We start from the raw sequence: 18,093 nt of genomic DNA, 5'->3' as shown, positions 1-18,093 counted from the left end.
GACAAGCCCGGATAGTAGGGAATATAAACTGTGGCGACTGGAACGGACGATATTTCATGATTAGGCTCCACGCCTCTATTATATTTATCAATCACCCTCTGGGGGTAACCGCATTTCATAAGATCCGCCCTAACTCGCCCAATTTCTTTCTCTCTCTCCTCAGAGGTGCTACAATGTGTCCTAACCCTACCCAAAAGTGCCCTGGCCACGCTGTTTTTATGCTGGGCAGTCTGTGCTGACCTATAATGGGTGTACTGGCTCCTACACATAGGCTTCCTAAACACTGTAGTACTAAGCTTGGAGCCTTCTCTACTCACCATTACGTCCAGGAATGGGAGGGAACCATTCACTTCCACCTCTGAGGTGAACTGTATAAAAGGAGAGAAATCATTGAGAAAGCCAACTACATCCTCTTCTCTCCCCTTTTGCACCAAAGTGAACGTGTCATCCACGTACCTCTTCCACTTGCGCATAGGGAACTCCAAACTTGTAAAAACCCTATTTTCTAACTCTTCCATTGCCAGGTTTGCGACAATGGCGCTAATAGGAGAACCCATAGCTGTGCCGTGAACCTGTTTGTACATCACTCCTTTATACAGCAAAGTCGTACTCGAAAGACATAACTCTACACCACAGCATATATCCTCTACACTTAGGTGCGATCTAGCACTTAGGGTATCATCTCTTTGCAGTGCCACCTTTACACATTCCACCCCATGGGCTATGGGTATACAAGTAAATAATGACACCACATCTAGCGACAGTGAATGGTTCCCTCCCATTCCTGGACGTAATGGTGAGTAGAGAAGGCTCCAAGCTTAGTACTACAGTGTTTAGGAAGCCTATGTGTAGGAGCCAGTACACCCATTATAGGTCAGCACAGACTGCCCAGCATAAAAACAGCGTGGCCAGGGCACTTTTGGGTAGGGTTAGGACACATTGTAGCACCTCTGAGGAGAGAGAGAAAGAAATTGGGCGAGTTAGGGCGGATCTTATGAAATGCGGTTACCCCCAGAGGGTGATTGATAAATATAATAGAGGCGTGGAGCCTAATCATGAAATATCGTCCGTTCCAGTCGCCACAGTTTATATTCCCTACTATCCGGGCTTGTCAGATCGTGTTTCAAGAATGCTACGTGACTTTCAGACACGCTGTGTGCAGCTTCCGGGTCGGAAGTTGCACACAGTGTTGTCTCAGGTCAAAGACCCCATTCCTGGGGATTCCAGTAGTGGGGTCGTATATGAGATCGAATGCCCGGACTGTGGGGAATGTTATGTGGGTGAGACAGGATGGCGACTAAAAGACCGTCTGGGGGAGCACATGCGAGCTATACAGACCGCAGAGTTCAATAAGTCCGCCATTGCTCAGCATTATTGGGAGAAACATCATCAGGTCTCCCCGGTGAATGCTGTCATCCTTGACCGGACGCATAGGTTCTGGGACTGTAAGTGGCTAGAGAGTTTGTGGATAGGCTCGTCTGAGAACAATAATATGAATAGGGACAGGGGTGTTCGATTTCACCCCCTACTAGAAGCTGTGGTCCTGGCAAAAGACGAGCGTTTTATATTTCCACGCTCCCGAGCCGCTTCCGGTTCTGGATCGTATGGAAGAAGTATTGAGTATGCGCCTGGTCAACCACGTGTGCCGTGAGCCTGTTACTTAAGGATGTGTTGATTTAACATCATTGTTGTTGAGAAAGGAGGCGGAAGCCTCCGAAAGCTTCAGTCAATGTTTTATCGCTTTTAGCTTTATTGTATTTTAAATATTTTATTTATTTATTTATTTTATTGTATATTAAAGTTTCATCGTATATATTTATTTTGTAAATCTTGCATATATCATTTTACAGTGTAATATCGTTTGGTTCATTTTAGTTTCCGGTATTAAACCATTTTAATTAAACGGTTGGTGTATTTGTTTTAAATTCTGGATTCTATGTCACCTGATACTTTATATGCATCCCATACATTCTTCTTCTTCTCTGCCACTAGCCTCATTAATTCACCTAACATCCATTTAGGCCTAAACCTCGAACAGTATTCCTTAGTTGGAATGAAAAGCCTAGAAGCCTCCAATATTAAGTCCACGAAGGCTTCCCATTTAAAATTCACTGTTGCTAACATCATCAGCTGATCCCACTGTACAGAATTTAAAAACTGTCTGAGACCTCTGTAGTCACCTTTACGAAAGCAAAAGCCCTTCCCTTTAGCCTTGATGGTAGTTACATCTTTAAATAATTCCCACATCAATACATTGTGATCACTGTCACCCAGTGGGTCCTTTATCTGCAGATTCTTAATGCATGAAGAATCACTACTGATAATCAGATCAAAAGTATTACTCCCTCTGGTTGCCTCTTGAACATGTTGCTGTAGAAAACAGTCATCCAATAAATCCACAAAAGTCTTGCTAGTGTGCAAGTGACCAACCCACAAGTTCCAGTCAATATCTGGAAAGTTAAAATCTCCCATTATAAGACATTCTGATTTACTGCCCCACTATTTCTCGGCACAACTACTCATTAGATTCATTAGGCCTATAACACACACCTACTCTCATTGTTCCTTTCCCAGTGCTTATTTCACACCAAACAGACTCGACACTACATTGTTGAGTCTGTTTGTCCCTCCCCCCTTCCTATCCTGTCTATCCTTCCTATACACATTGTACTCCCCAAATTCCAACTCTGTACTGCCTATATCTGCGTGACACCACGTCTCTGATATCCCAACAATATCTGCCTTTGATGTCTTGACTAGCACTTCAAGCTCATCAAATTTAATAACTATACTCCTAACATTGGTATACATGCAAGTATACATTCACTTGTTCCTGGTCCTAGCCACCCTAACACAGCCCATGTATTTATTTGCTCCTCTATGACTCCCAGCAGTCCTGGAAATCTCTATTATCTTGCTTTCCAGTCTGCTGCCCAATCTAATAGAAGCAGTGCAAGAATCACTTTTGTCTCTACCTGCGGCCACTGTTAACCTTTTAGTTTGTGTATCCCCCATGCTAGCAATTTTCTGGCCCACCTAACTGTGCCTCGATAGCATCAGCAAATATTCTTGCACCCTTTCTATTTAAAGTGTATCTCATCCCTGTAGAAGCAGCTCTCCTGTCAACAAGCACAGACCAGGCTGAAAAAAATTCTACCCCTTGAGCCTTGCACAATCTCTCCAGGGCCGTATTTGATTGACAAGGCTCTCATCATATATTCCCTCCTATCGTGTCTGGGCAGAATTGCAGACACTTTCACATTCAACCCTAACTCGCAATTTTTTTTTCAACATTGACCTGTACCTTGTTGAGTAAATCTACAGATCACTTACTCTTAATGTCATTAGTTCCAACGTGTACAACAATATCACCTTTTGTGCCCTGAAAAGATGATATCTGCTCTACAACATCATCAACTTTTGCCCCTGGCTGACATACCCTGGTCCTGTTCCACCTATCCTTCTTACATAGTATATTCCCTGTCTCCCTGAGAATAGAGTAGCCAAAAATAACTAGTACCTTTGGGTGCAGCGCATTCTGCCTCGGAGATTGCCTCTGTGTTGTGGGATGCACAGGAGTGAGCTCTGTCGTTGAGCTGGGCAGCTGAGAGCCTGATGAGCCCCTCATATTAATTTCTTCAAGGGCTTTTACCCTACACCTCATAAACGCCCATCAGAATGCTGAGTTGGCGCCTAATTTCTTGACACTCCAGACCCTAGCACACACAAAGGCATCCTCATTTGTACGAAATTATGAAAGGTCGGCAAACATTTCATATTTCGCACATTTTTTGAAACTGTGATGACTTGGAGAATCGCCCCCTTCTTTTCTCCCCCGAGCCACAGCACTCTCGCTAGTCTCGCAGCAATCTTTGCCTCGCAGCTCTAGTCTGTGTCATGATTTCCATTTAAATACAATTTAAATAACAACGAAATTTAATAAGATTAATAATAATTTTTATTAATTGATGATCCCTCAGCATGAATTGAGGAGGCTTCCATCCTGCTGTGGGTTGATAATTGCTGCGCTTTACCTTTTTTTTTACTATAATAAGCTAACAGATTGCTAATACAGTGCTTCGTATTACGCTATCTAGTTTAACTTTATACCTTACGCTATCAGTTCAAGTTATATATACGTTAAGCTTTTTCTTATCGACTACAATATGGCAGCTAGTTCAACAATACTGGCGCCACACGGGCAGTCGTAAGTTCCAAAAATAGCTGGTTAAATTCAAAATAAGAAGCTAATGAATGCTACTAAACCTATTTAATATCTCCGTAAAACACAATGTACTATGTTAAATAACAAAGAATACGTATATTGATATCATATAAGTATATAATATCAAAATTATTCTTTGCTTTTTTGCATCCTGTTCCTTTTTGACCATATCATAGTGTCCAATCAAATTTGTCAGAAAAGACGTCTCCTTAACAAAACCATGCTGTGTCTGAACTATAACTGCAGCCTTGTCTGGATGATCCTGCATCACTTCCTTAACCAGTAATTCAATTATTTTCCCTGGAACAGAAGTTTGACTAACAGGTCTGAAATTACCCATGTTACCCTTTGATCCCCTTTTGAGAATTGGGGACACATTTGTATATCTCTAGTCCATGGGGATCGCCCCTGAGTCCAAAGAAGCTTTCATAATTATGGCTAAGGGGTTTGCTTGCTTCTTTTGCTGCCTCATTTAATATAACTGGATAGATCCCATCAACCTATTAAGAAATATCGTTCAAGGTTTGGCCTAAATGGTTGTCAAATGAACTAATGAGACTCATGGCAGAGAAGAAAAATGCATGGGATGCATATAAATTATCAGGCGACACAGAAGCCAATGGCAGATATAAGCTAGTCTGTAATCAAGTCACAAAGGAGGTTAGGCAGGCGAAGGCAGATTACGAGAAATCTTTGGCAAAGGATGCTAAGAAAAATAGCAAGGATTTCTTTACTTATATAAACTCTAAAAGGAAGGGGATGAATCAGATTGGTCCACTTGATATCGTTGGTTCGACTGTTGATGATCCTGCTCAAATAGCAAACAAACTGAATGAGTATTCTGCATCTTCATTCACACATGAGGAGTTATTAAGGATTGAAAATGCCAGAAGGTTATCAAATTGTAGCAAGGTGCATAATGATTTTGTAATAAGTGAAAGCAAATTGGAGGAGAAATTGTTGAAGTTAAACATAAGAAAGGCACCTGGGGTAGTAGTAGTAGAAGTGACATGTGATGCAAGAAAGCAAGCTAGTCTCCAGACTGAGCTTATGCAGCATCAGCCAAAAAAAAAAAAAAAAAAAAAAATTCAAACAATCATTCCCTCTAAATGTTTGTCCAGTTCCTCCTTAAATTTATTTAACCTATCAACTTCCACAACGACAGATGGAAGTTTGTTCCAGCAATTAACCACCCGCTGGCTAAAGGCAAATTTCCGCACATCTATTCTTCATCTGTCTTTCCTTAATTTGAATTTATGCCCCCTTAGGTTCGTAATCTGAAATTGAAATAAACAGTAAAACTGCTTATTTCAATATTAGGAACAGATATATATGTCTTCAGCTTCAAAATATTAACAGATAAACAGAATTTAATTTTTTAATTAATAACACAGAATTTAATATAGAACTACCTATAATTATACTCACTGAACTGTTCACTTGCTTCTGCTACATTTGGTTTTCGAAGAAATCTCCTATTTAATAAGATAAAATACAATTTAAGCTGGAATATGTTATAACAATAATTATCTGTAGTGATATAATAGTATTGACAAAATGATGCAAGGAAACGAGCTTATACAGCTTCATCCAAAAAAAAAAAAAAAAAAAAACCTCATTTTCCCATCCCTTCTAATAATTTATTCAAATCATTAAATTTATTCATACTACTCACTTTCACAACAGTGGGTGAAAGTGTATTCCAAAAATTCAATTACTTTCTGGCTGAAGGCAATCTTCTATAAACATTTTCAAACATCCATTTAAATTTATGTTCCCTTACATGTCATCTGAGAAGAGTAGAGATACTATAAACATTTAGTATACTCAACACAAAAACTCTCCAAATGAGTCACCACCTAGCAAATGTTCCAGATGTTGCAATTTACAGAACCCAATTGTTCCTTGGTGAAAACATGCTTTTGTGCTCCCAACTAAATTGAGTTCTTATTGCTATTCTCTGCATCCTTTCCAACAGATCTTTCTTAAAATAAGGTTTCTAAACAGGAATGCAGTATTCCATATATAGCCTAACCACTGCTTTATACAATGGGATAATTACCTCTTTGTCCCTGCTAGCAAAGTTCCTGTATTTCAATGAGAGAAATCCATGAGCCATTCTAGTAGCCTGTGTGTGTGTGTGTGTGTGTGTGTGTGTGTGTGTGTGTGTGTGTGTCACTCAGAGAAATTCATGACTGACTACATAATAACCCCCCCCACCCTCAGGTCTTTTCCCTTATCAATCACTTTTGATTTCATGCTAACCAAATAGTATATTATTTTGGGATTGCTGCTACCAAAATGCAGTATAGTAAATCCTCAATTTGATGCAGTTCAGAAATGAGGGATTGTGTCTGTTGAACCAGGCTTTTTTGTCCATACAGAACATGGTGAAATAACTGCCTCAGCCTAATGATATTTACCACAAGTGTTAAAATGTCACTTTCACAACAATAGGTGAAAGTGTATTCCAAAAATTCAATTGCTTTCTATAAAGTAAAGTAAATATATTTACTTTCTATAAAGTAAAGTAAAGGTAAAGCAAATTTAACTCACAATTAATGAAAAGGCTGGTAATGCTTTCTTTTATCAATGCAGTATTTGATAAATATATAGAAAAACTGAAATAACGTGTGAAGCATTTCTGCTCTTTTATTACCATTGAAGTAAATTGTTATTGAAATATTGTACCTGTCACGTTTACAGCTCCTACTCTTATGAAGAAACTGTAAATAAGTCCAAATTCAGATGAAGTGGGAAATAATTGAGCGTATGAGTGAAAGTTATGCACGAGATGAAAAATCCTATCCTTGCATGAACATGGCTTCCAATATTGTGACCCATTCAATATGGTTAAGAAGTGTTGTATGAAGTTTTCTCATTACAGTAGTGTAATGTGCCATACTACCCAATTTACCATAAGGTACTAGAGTTTGGAATTCTGCATTTACATTTTTCTTATTCATAATGGAGAGGGATTTTGAAAAAAAAAAAAGAAGTAAATTATAGTTTTTCCAATAAACTGAAGTTAACAAAAAGGTTGGAATCTGCTGTTCCTGAAGTTCAGTGGATAACATGTAAGAATTATGGAATGAAAAACAAAAAAGTTTCTAATCTTTGTAAGGGTAAGGAAAAGTCCAAGCAGTTCACTCTAAAGTTTGATGTAGTGCTTCTAGTAATTGAGATCTTTGAGCCTGTCACAGACATTCAAGTATAAAGAGTTATGGCTTGCTACCTAAGAATCTAAAATGCTGTTGTAACTGATATTCGGGTGACACTTCACACAAGTGGACTGAATTTCAGTGAAGTCCAGTCATTCTGCAGAAACCAAATCCTCTGTTTGCACCCTCACGATGATGGAACTGTTAGCAACCCTGCATATAATCCCAATGTGCAAGTCCTGAAATACAGCACCTTGTATACTAGAGGTGACCATCCAGGTGTGAAGCAACATAAGCAGGGGTCGAAGTGTGGCAGCCACACCACACAGGGGAATGGCATCCCTCTGTGTTACCAAGCAATACAAGGTGATACATGACTCTCACCAAAGTAGTACAATACCACCACTTTATTTAGTGGAGGCTTGAAGTGGTGAAACCCATGTTTAGTCTCCAGAGCAAAATTCAGGCAACCCCCCATTTCTTCCATTATGCAGCATGTTTGATGTCTTTTGAAGTTATGATGGGCTTTTATGGCCAATCTTCTTTACATTTCAATGGCACAGCTCTAAAATGATGTACACAGGTTGGCTGCTAGACAGTCCACCAAACCAAACCTATAGGTAACTATCTAGGAGACATCTGGATCAGCTGTGCATAATCTCGTTGCCTCTACTTTACCATGCCATATAGTGTATGGAGGTAGTCCAAATATGTGTATGCAGGGGAGCATAATTGAGGAACCATTACGTCAAGGAATGGGTATATTCTTGCTACTCTATATCCAAAAATTTCATTACTTCATACATGCCTTCTCTAATTTTACTTTAGTACCAACTATGTCGTGAATGGTCAAACTAATAGAACAAACTTAAATGTCCTAGTTCATTTCATAAATGCACGAGATCTCAGTTCTAAACTCAGTGATGTCCAATTCCACCTACAGTTTGCCAAGCCCCACTTACTTTATCTGACAGAATCCTGATTATTGGCTGATTCAACTACTGATCATCTTAGTTCTAATTATGTGCTGTAGCATTAACATTAATAGAGACATATGATGCAAGATAACAAGCTTATACAGCATCAACAAAAAAAAAAAAAAAAAAAAACACTTCCCATTTCACCCATCCATTTGCTCCAAATGTTTGTTCAGTTGTTCCTTATATTAAAAAAAAAAAAAAAAAAAAAGCTCTGATTTCACCCCTCTATTCGTTCCAAATACCTGTCCAGCTCAGCCTTAGATTTATTTAGGCTATAAACTTCCACAAAATGATGGAAGTCTGTACCACCAATCAACTACCCGCTGGCTAAAGGCAAACTTCCACACATCTATCCTACATCTGTCTTTCCTCAATTTGAATTTATGCTCTCTCAGGTGATTATTCTAAGCAAGAGGAAGAATCCCATCAGCATTGAGCATGCTCAAAGCATTCAAGGCTTTGTACACCTCAATCAGATCACCTCACAGGTGCCTACTCTCCAGACACTGTAATTTGCAAAATTTAAGCCTTTCTTCGTAAGAGCAATCCTTTGTTCCATTCACTAATCTTGTTGCTCTTCTCTGTACTCGTTCCAACAGCTCTACAACTTTCTTAAAATGAGGCCTCCAGACCTGTATACAGTACAACTTACACAACAAAAAATGAAAGTTTGTTCCAGCAATCAACTACCTGCTGCCTAAAGGCAAATTTCAACACATCTATTCTACAACTGTCTTTCCTCAATTTGAATTTATGCCCTCTTGGGTTTTTAATCTGAGCAAGAGGAAGAATCTCATCAGTTAAAAATAAAAATGGCCCCTGGGGTGGATGGAATCTATCCAATTACATTGAAGGAGGCAGTTTGTTTGTTTGTTTGTTTGTTTGTTTGTTATTTGGTTTTTAGGAGCATTAGCAACTAAGGCCATATTGCTCCGGGATATGCGGTGGTCATTCCTTGACCTTTCCGCATACTCCGTATTTGGTGGTGACGGGCTCGAACCCCGGTCTAATCAAGAAGCATGTGCTACGCACTGCTGCTCCTTCCCACCTGGCTACGGAGGCGCCCGAAGGAGGCAGCGAGAGAAGTTAGCAAACCCTTAGCCATAATTATAAGAGTATCCTTAGATTCAGGGGAGATCCCCATGCACTGGAGATGTACAAATGTATCCCCAATTCACAAAGGTGGTTCAAAGGGTGACAAAAATAATTATAGACTTGTTAGTTTAACTTCTGTTCTGGGGAAAGTAATGGAGTCACTGGTTAAAGAAGTGATGCAGGATCACCTAGACAAGACTGCAGTAATAGTTCAGACACAGCCTGGGTTTTTTAAGGGGAAGTCTTGTCTGACCAATTTGTTCGGATACTACGATGTAGTCACAAAGGAACCGGATGCAAAAAATAATTTTGATATCATATACCGGGATTGCAGTGGTATAACTGTCCCATCACATACAGAGGAAATGCTGTACCTGAAGCCTTTCTAGAGGCTATAAAGTCGCAGCCCCACCACTAGACTTACCCCGCAAAAGGCTAGTAACCTATTCGGGGGCCACTCTAAATACTCGAAATAAGCTCAATGGAAAAAACTGGAATGATCTCAAGGATAATGACCTAGGTAATGGATATAGGACTAAGATAAGGACATTAAAGTAGCAACTTGGAATGTAACAAAAAAGAATAACAAAGAATCCAAAGAAATAGGGAACTTCATAATGATATACTCAGGTGTACCAAGTGAAATGTGGGCATTATAGGGAGTTGTTGTTATAATAAAGAAAGAATGGGAAAACAAAATATTAGACTACTCTTGGATATCACCCAGAATATTGAAATTAAGACGAAAAATTCTATCTTATACAATAACAATCATTGGCATCTAAACAACAGTAGAAAACAACATTGATGAAACCATAGAATTTTATGACGAATTACAAGAAATCATAGACTAAACTAACAAAAATGAATACCTCAAAATGAATACCTCGAATATGCAGCACCAGCCAAAAAAAAAAAAATCCTGCATTACCGAGAGAGAGAGAGAGAGAGAGAGACAGACAGAGTCAGAAGTAGAAGGGAATCACCAAGAAATCAAGAAAGAGAAGTGCAAGAGTTGGTGCTCAATCAATAGACAAACGTATAGGATCAGAAGGCGAACCCGGTGTCAACAATGATGGAAGATGCTTGATAGACTTCTGCATTTTTAATAAACTTAAAATTACAAATACTTTTTCCAGACACAAGAATATCCATAAATTCACATGGGAAGTAAGAAACACAAAGTCTACAATAGATTATATTATCATTAATGAAAATTTAAATGACAAAATTAGAGAAACTAGAGTATTCAGAGGCAGTGAAATTGACAGTGATCACTATCTAGTAGAAAGCACTTTCAAAATAAAAAGAAATTATCTTAATGAAAAAAAAAGAAAATACCAACAAAAACTACTAAGAAATTAAAAATACATTTGTTGGAAGGTGAAAGCACTAAATTCCTGTATGAAAGTCTATTGAAAGATACACTCAAATCAGATGATAATGTTGAGGAAATCTGGTCAAACATGAAAAAATCAATTCTGGGAGTTGCCGAAGAAAGTCTTGGATATAAACCTATAAAAAATAAAAACTGGCTAAGAACTTGAATGAAGAATTGAAACAAATAATCAATGAGAATAAAAAGACCTATAAACTGTTCCTACAAACTAAAGACCTACATCTACACATAAAATATAAAAAGCTTAGAACAGAACTCAGAAAACTAACCAGAAGAATCCAATGAGATGACTGGGATAAATTTGTTAAATCCTTAGAAAGTAATATCACAGGCCCACAAAGAAGAGGTTTTAAAATTTTTAAGAAATTACAACTAGACAAAAATGATCAAATAAAAACTAACTCCATCTTTCAAGCAGAATGGAAGCAACACTATTCTAAACTATGTTATAACTCTGGCACTAGGGAATTGGAAGATGAATCTGTGGTAACCAAAGATGAAGAAAATATAACAATGGAAGAGCTAGAGTTAATATTACAAAAATCAAAAAACCGAAAAAGCCCAGGCATAGACAATTTGAATGCAGAACTATTTAAATATGGTGCAACCTTATTAAAAAATGCACTACTAAAGTTATTTAACATCATATTGGCATAAGCAACAGATACCCAAAGATTGGGAAACAGGAATAGTAATCAATTTACACAAAAAAGGCTCCAGAAATAACCCTAACAACTACAGAGGGATAACACTGCTATCAACTGCTTCAAATTTTACTCTAATATACTAAAGAATAAACTTAATAAATACAGTGAACAATTCTTAGAAGAACAATGTGGGTTCAGAAAAGGGAGAAGCACAATAGATGCCATTTTCTCATTACAACTAGTTTTGGAGAAAAGAAGAGAATTCAACCTACCAACATTTCTGCTGTTTATTGATTATGAAAAGGCATATGACAATGTAAACTGGGAAAAACTTTGGTAGATTCTACATGAAGAAAATATCCCAACCGAACTCTGGAAAGCAATGCAAAGCTTTATAAAAAACTCAAAGCTTTATATAAATACTCAAAAGTCTGCATAAAATATTCTAATGGCCAACTATCAGACCCAATTAACACCAATAAAGGAGTCAAACAAGGATGTAGACTATCACAAAATTTATTTAATATCTACATCAATAAAATTATTAAAGAATGGAAACAAACAATTAACAACGGAATACAGTTGAATAACAGGAATAAAATCCAAACTATATTATATGCTGATAATCAAGTTATAATTGCAAAATCCGAAGATGAACTACAGATAGTAACTAATAAACTGAATAAAAAAGGCAAAAAGTACAAGATGAAAATCTCCACCTCAAAAACAAAATCAATGGGATTATGTGAAAAAAAAACATACAAAGAGTCAAAATTGTTATTGATGACAAAATAATAAAACAAATATCTTATTTCACCTTTTTCGGAAATTTAATATCAAATGAAGGGAAAGACATCCACACTAAACTACAAATATATAATAAAATTAACAGAATAATTAAACGCCACAAATGACAACTGAAACAAAATTACAACTGCACAACATCACTTCAAAATCAGCCCTCTTCTACAGCTGTGAGACTTGGGTCATAAATAAGAAAAACTAGAAGCAGCACAAATCAGATTTTTAAGACCATTATTAGGCTTTACAAGACTAGACTAAATTTAGATATTCACGAGAAATTAAAAGTAGATAACATAGTAAATGACATAAAAGGTATCAGAAAAAAAGGATCAGCCACATAGAAAGAATGAACCCAGACCAGATCCCGAAATTAGCCTTTAGCTACAAACCTACAGGCAAGAGAGAGAGAGAGAGAGAGAGAGAGAGAGAGAGAGAGATGTAGGTTGACCAAGACAACGATGGCTAGATCAAGGCCACCTCCAAGAGCTACAATGGAACAAGTCTTAAAAGATCTAAGCCGGACCAAGTTCATAATGATGATGATGATACTTGGATTTCAGGAAAGCTTTTGATACTGTTGCACATGGAAGACTGCTTCGAGCAGACAAATTGGAGCAGTATGGCATTAAGGGAAAGTTCCTGCAATGGATAAAGGGATGGCAGAGTGGGAGATGCCAGAGAGTGGTAATAAATGAACACTGCTCTATGTGGACTATTGTTACTAGTGGAGTCCCCCAGGATTTGGTGCTAGGCCCATTGTTGTTTTGTGTATTTATCAATGATACCGATGAAGGTATATTAGGCTTAATGTCCAAGTTTGCAGATGATACAAAGGTTGGCAGGGTTGTTAATGACAATAAAGACAGTATGTTACTGCAACAGGATATAGAAAAGTTAGGCAGATGGGTTGAGAAGTGGTAACTAAAGTTTAATATTGACAAATGCAAAGTACCGCATATGGATAGCAGTAACCCAAGAGAAACGTACCAACTGTGTGGTACTACACTCAAGGAGGTATAGAATGAAAAAGACCTGGGGGTAATTTTGTAGTCAAATACGAAGTTCTCTAAGCAGTGCAGATGGGCTGTCAGAGCAGGTCATGGAGTTTTGTCAATGATATATAGCAATTTTGCTAGCAGAGACAAGGAGGTGATTATCCCCTTGTATAAGGCAATGGTCTGGCCACATCTTGAATACTGCATACAGGTCTGGAGGCCTCATTTTAGGAAGGATATAGAGTTGCTAGAACAAGTACAGAGAAGGGCAACAAGATTGGTGAGAAGAACAAAGGGATGCTCTTACCAACAGAGGCTTAAATTCTGCAAGTTGCAGCATTTAGGCACCTGCAAGGTGATCTGATTGAGGTTTATAAGGCCTTGAATGGTTTGAGCAAGCTCAATGCTGATGGGATACTTCCGCTTGCTCAGATTAAGAACCTGAGAGGGCATAGATTCAAACTAGGAAAGACAGTTGTAGAATAGATGTGTGAAGTTTGCCTTTAGCCAGCGTGTAGTTGACTGCTGCAACAGCCTTCCATCTGTTACTTTGGTAGTTGACTGCTTAAATAAATTTAAGGCTGAACTAGACAAACATTTGGAGTGACCGGATGGGTGAAATGGGAAGTTTTTTTTTTGGCTGAAGCTATATAAGCTTGCTCTTTTGCATCATATGCCTCACTAATGCTAATGCATTCAGCCTGTACTCCTCAATCAGATCACTTCGCAGGTGCCTAGTCTCCAGATGCTACAATTTGTAGAACTGAGGCCTTTCTTGGTATGGCACCTCTTTGTTCCCCCACTAATCTTGTTGCCCTTCTCTGTATTCATTCTGTATGACTACTTTTGCTTCAAAGGTGGTACTTATGTATATGTCTGCTCTGATATTCCCTTCCCTTCTCTGTTCAGAGACTTAATTAAATTTGGCATCTACTCCTTTTGATCTTCTCTGGCTTAAAATCTCTCATCTTCATTCTGTCAAATTCATCTGTTGCCTCTAATGTTCTCCCAACTCCTTTAGTCAAAGTCAATTATTAGTCAATTATTTGAAACTCTTTGACTTCCTTTCTTTGAAATTTGACAGTCTCTGGTCCAACTTTCCTAACAGTGAAGTAATTTTCCTTGGTGATTTTAAGGTTAGCAACTCCAGCTGGCTTCAGTTTTCTAGTCACATGGATTCAGCTGGCTAAGACACCGAGACATTCCTAGCCTATCTAGGCCCAGCTGGCAGAGACACACCTAAACTATCTAGAAACCTTCAATCTGATCAATGATCACCGTGAATTCCATCAGTGCCAATCATAGTGATATAATGGATTATGTTATCCATTTATGGACAAATTTAACGGAAAAGTTTGGTGAAACTTAAAGCAGTTGCTCTTGGCATTTCAAATGCTTTTGATTGATTCTGGCATAAAGGTCTTCTAAACAAGCTTTTGCAAATGGGCATCAAGTTTTCTCTCTGACTGCTAGCTGCAGGAGATGGTAGATGATTTCTGTCTTTTAACTTCTCCACTAATGCTGGTGTTCCCCAAAGTTCAGTTCTTTCTCCCACTCTTTCCCTCTTGTATATTAATGTTCTTCTTCCATTGACTGGAAATCCTATCCATAGTTTGGCTGATGATATCACATTGCATCCACGTTCCAGTTTGAGAAACTTTTCCCTGCATAAACAGCTTCAACTTTCCAAATATCCACTACCAATTTCTTAAATACTGATCTCCATATAATTCTCCAATGGGACAACGATAACTTATTCATCAATCCTTCTAAAAGAAGGACTGATGAAAAAGTCAATATTCATCAATCTTATATCTCACAAAAAAGATTCTTCTTCTTCTATGCTTATCTTTGTAGACACTTAGGATTTCTAGAAATTAGCATTAGCATTAGTAGAGGCACATGATGTAAGAAAGCAAGCTTATGCAGCATCAGCCAAAAAAGAAAAAAAAAAAACACTTCCACTTCACCCCTCTGTTCGTTCAAAATACCTGTCCAGCTAAGCCTTAAATTTATTTAGGCTATCAACTTCCACAACAAAGGATGGAAGTCTGTTGGACCAACCAACTACCCACTGGCTAAAGGCAAATTTCCGCACATCCATCCTACATCTGTCTTTCCTCAATTTGAATTTATGCCCTCTCAGTTGATTATTCTGAGCAAGAGGAAGAATCCCATCAGCATTGGGCATGCTCAAACCATTCAAGGCTTTATACGCCTCAATAAGATCAACCTCGCAGGTGCCTAGTCTCCAGATACTGTAATTTGCAAAACTTAAGCCTTTCTTCGTAAGAGCAACCCTTTGTTCCATTCACTAATCTTGTTGCCCTTCTCTGTACTCGTTCCAGCAGCTCTACATCCTTCTTGAAATAAGGCCTCCAGACCTGTATACATTACTCAAGGTGTGGCCTGACCATTGCCTTATACAAGGGAATAATCATCTCCGTATCCCTGCTAGAAAAATTCCTATATATCATTGACAAGACACTATGATCTACTCTTGCAGCCCGTCTGCACTGCTCAGAAAACGTCATATCTGCCTGCACAATTACCCCCAGGTCCTTTTCATTCTCTACCACTGTTAGTGTAATACAACAGAGTTGATACGTTGCTCTGGGGTTGCTGTTTCCCATATGTAGTACTTTACATTTGTCAATGTTAAACTTCATTTGCCACCTCTCAGCCCATCTGCTCAACCTTTCTAGATCCTGTTGCAGCAGCATAGTGTCAGTAGTGTCCTTAACAACCCTGCCAACCTTTGTATCGTCTGCAAACTTGGACATTAAGCTTGATATACCATCATCAATATCATTTATAAATACAGAAAACAATAATGGATCCAACGTTGAACCCTGAGGGACTCCACTAATAACATTAGTCCACGATGAGCAGTGTCCATTGATTACCACTCTCTATCTTCTCCCACTCAACTATCCCTTCATCCATAGCAGCAATTTTCCTCCAATGCCACACTGCTCCAATTTGTGCAGCAGTCTTCCATGTGCAACAGTATCAAAAGCCTTTCTAAGATCTAAATATATAATATCAAAGTTATTCCCTGCATCCAATTCTTTTGTGACTACATCATAGTATCCAATCAAATTGGTCAGGCAAGACTTTCCCTTGACAAAACCGTGCTGTGTCCAAGCTATAACTGAAGTCTTGTCTAGATGATCCTGCAGTGCTTCTTTAACCAGTGCTTCCATTAATTTTTCTGGAACAGAAGTTAAACTCACAGGTCTATAATTACTTGTGTCAGCCTTTGATCCTCCTTTGTGAATTGGGGTCACATTTGCACATTTCCAGTCTATGGGTATCTCCCCTGAGTCCAAGGAAGCTCTCATAATTATGGCTAAGGGTTTGCTTACTTCCTTTGCTGTCTCCTTTAATATAACTGGATAGATCCCATCCACCCCAGGTGCCTTTCTTGTGTTTATCTTCAACATTTTCTCCTCCACTTTACTCTCAATTATTACAAGATTATCTATCTTACTGTCAGAGTTGAAATGACCATATATCTGTATTAAAGATTACTCTGACTTCTAATCTCTTGATATAACTACATCACAAATATTGCTTCCCCTGCATCTAAAAAACTTTTGCTCTTAGCATTACTTTTCTTCTAAACGGCTGCTCACTCTGTACAAATCTCATCCATCCTACCATGAAATATTGTTCCCACATCTGGAACAATATGCACCCCAACCTCTCTCGCTCTTCTAGTCTCCATTCAAAAGAGGGAGTTAGGTTAATTAATGCATGACCCATCTCTTACAAAGTCTCTCCATTCTCTATCTGACGTGCATTCTGTTTCTGATGCATGCCTTTTCTATAGATACTTCAATGGGCAGTGTTTTTCTAAATTGGCATCTATAATTTTCCCCTCTATCTTCGAAACTAGTCCAAGCAGCTGATGCAACCAGTCAGCATCCTTTTTCAGTCCAACTTCAAACTCACAGAACCAACTTTTCTTCTGGTGGCCTCTGACAAAATCCTTGAAAAAATTGTGCACGAAGAGTATGTGCAGCAAATAGCATGATGGCAAGTGGCTGAACTTCAGTTAGCTATTAAACTTGCAAAGCACATGAACGTAAATTTTAGTGAGTGATGCTTGGTCGTAGTGATTTTATAAGAGTATCATGAATAAAAATTGTACCAAAAATCTTTGAGTGCTGCTGATGAGTCTTGTGCCTTTTAGAAAGCAGCCTATTAGATAATAAAAAAAACTCAAGATTATGCTTGGCTCAAGTATATATATACTACTGATGAAAGTAGACTATTTTTTGTCATTCCATTCAGGCCTTTGTCCTTGCTGAGTTTTCTTCCAAGAGTTTACTACTGGAAGAAGCAAGCAAGATAAGAATCTGAGCTATTTAATTGGAAGAGGGACACTACATGATAATTTATCATTTGAGAAATAATTAATAATGACACACTAATATATATATATAATGTGGTAGATTGAGTTATTTTTGCTAAAATACAAATAGCACAAACTAGAAATGAAGACAACTGATACTAGTGTGTTGGATTCGTTAAGTACATCAATTATATTTCATTTAATAGCTGGTGTTATTTACACATTTATAGGAATATCAAATTTAGGAAGTAACAGTTTTAGAAAGGTAATATGTACGTAGTTCAATCGCAGTGTTCAATTTCCACAATGGCACTAGCAACTAATATAATAATTTTTAAAGCAATTAATAACAGTTATAATTACATTATATATATATATTTATTTATATATTAGTATTAGCATTAGTGGAGGCATATGCAAGCTGATA

General features: G+C 38.0%; 1 protein-coding gene across 2 annotated transcripts in view; it reads right to left on the bottom strand.

Moving 5' to 3' along the window:
* The window catches only part of Hap40 (Huntingtin-associated protein 40 kDa), a 246,830-nt gene that overhangs the window by 214,301 nt on the left and 14,436 nt on the right, over positions 1-18,093 (bottom strand). For both annotated transcript variants that reach the window (XM_090387399.1, XM_090387398.1), the window contains exon 2: positions 5,654-5,700. In XM_090387399.1, the coding sequence (XP_090243525.1) occupies positions 5,654-5,700 (47 nt within the window). The remainder of the gene's footprint in view (positions 1-5,653; positions 5,701-18,093) is intronic.

Source organism: Mastigoproctus giganteus, chromosome 13 (genome assembly GCF_048544385.1).
Source record: "Mastigoproctus giganteus isolate SK-2022 chromosome 13, ASM4854438v1, whole genome shotgun sequence".
In the NCBI taxonomy this organism is placed as follows: domain Eukaryota; kingdom Metazoa; phylum Arthropoda; class Arachnida; order Uropygi; family Thelyphonidae; genus Mastigoproctus; species Mastigoproctus giganteus.
Note: the sequence above shows the minus strand (reverse complement) of the source record. Positions and strands in the feature narration are given on the sequence as shown.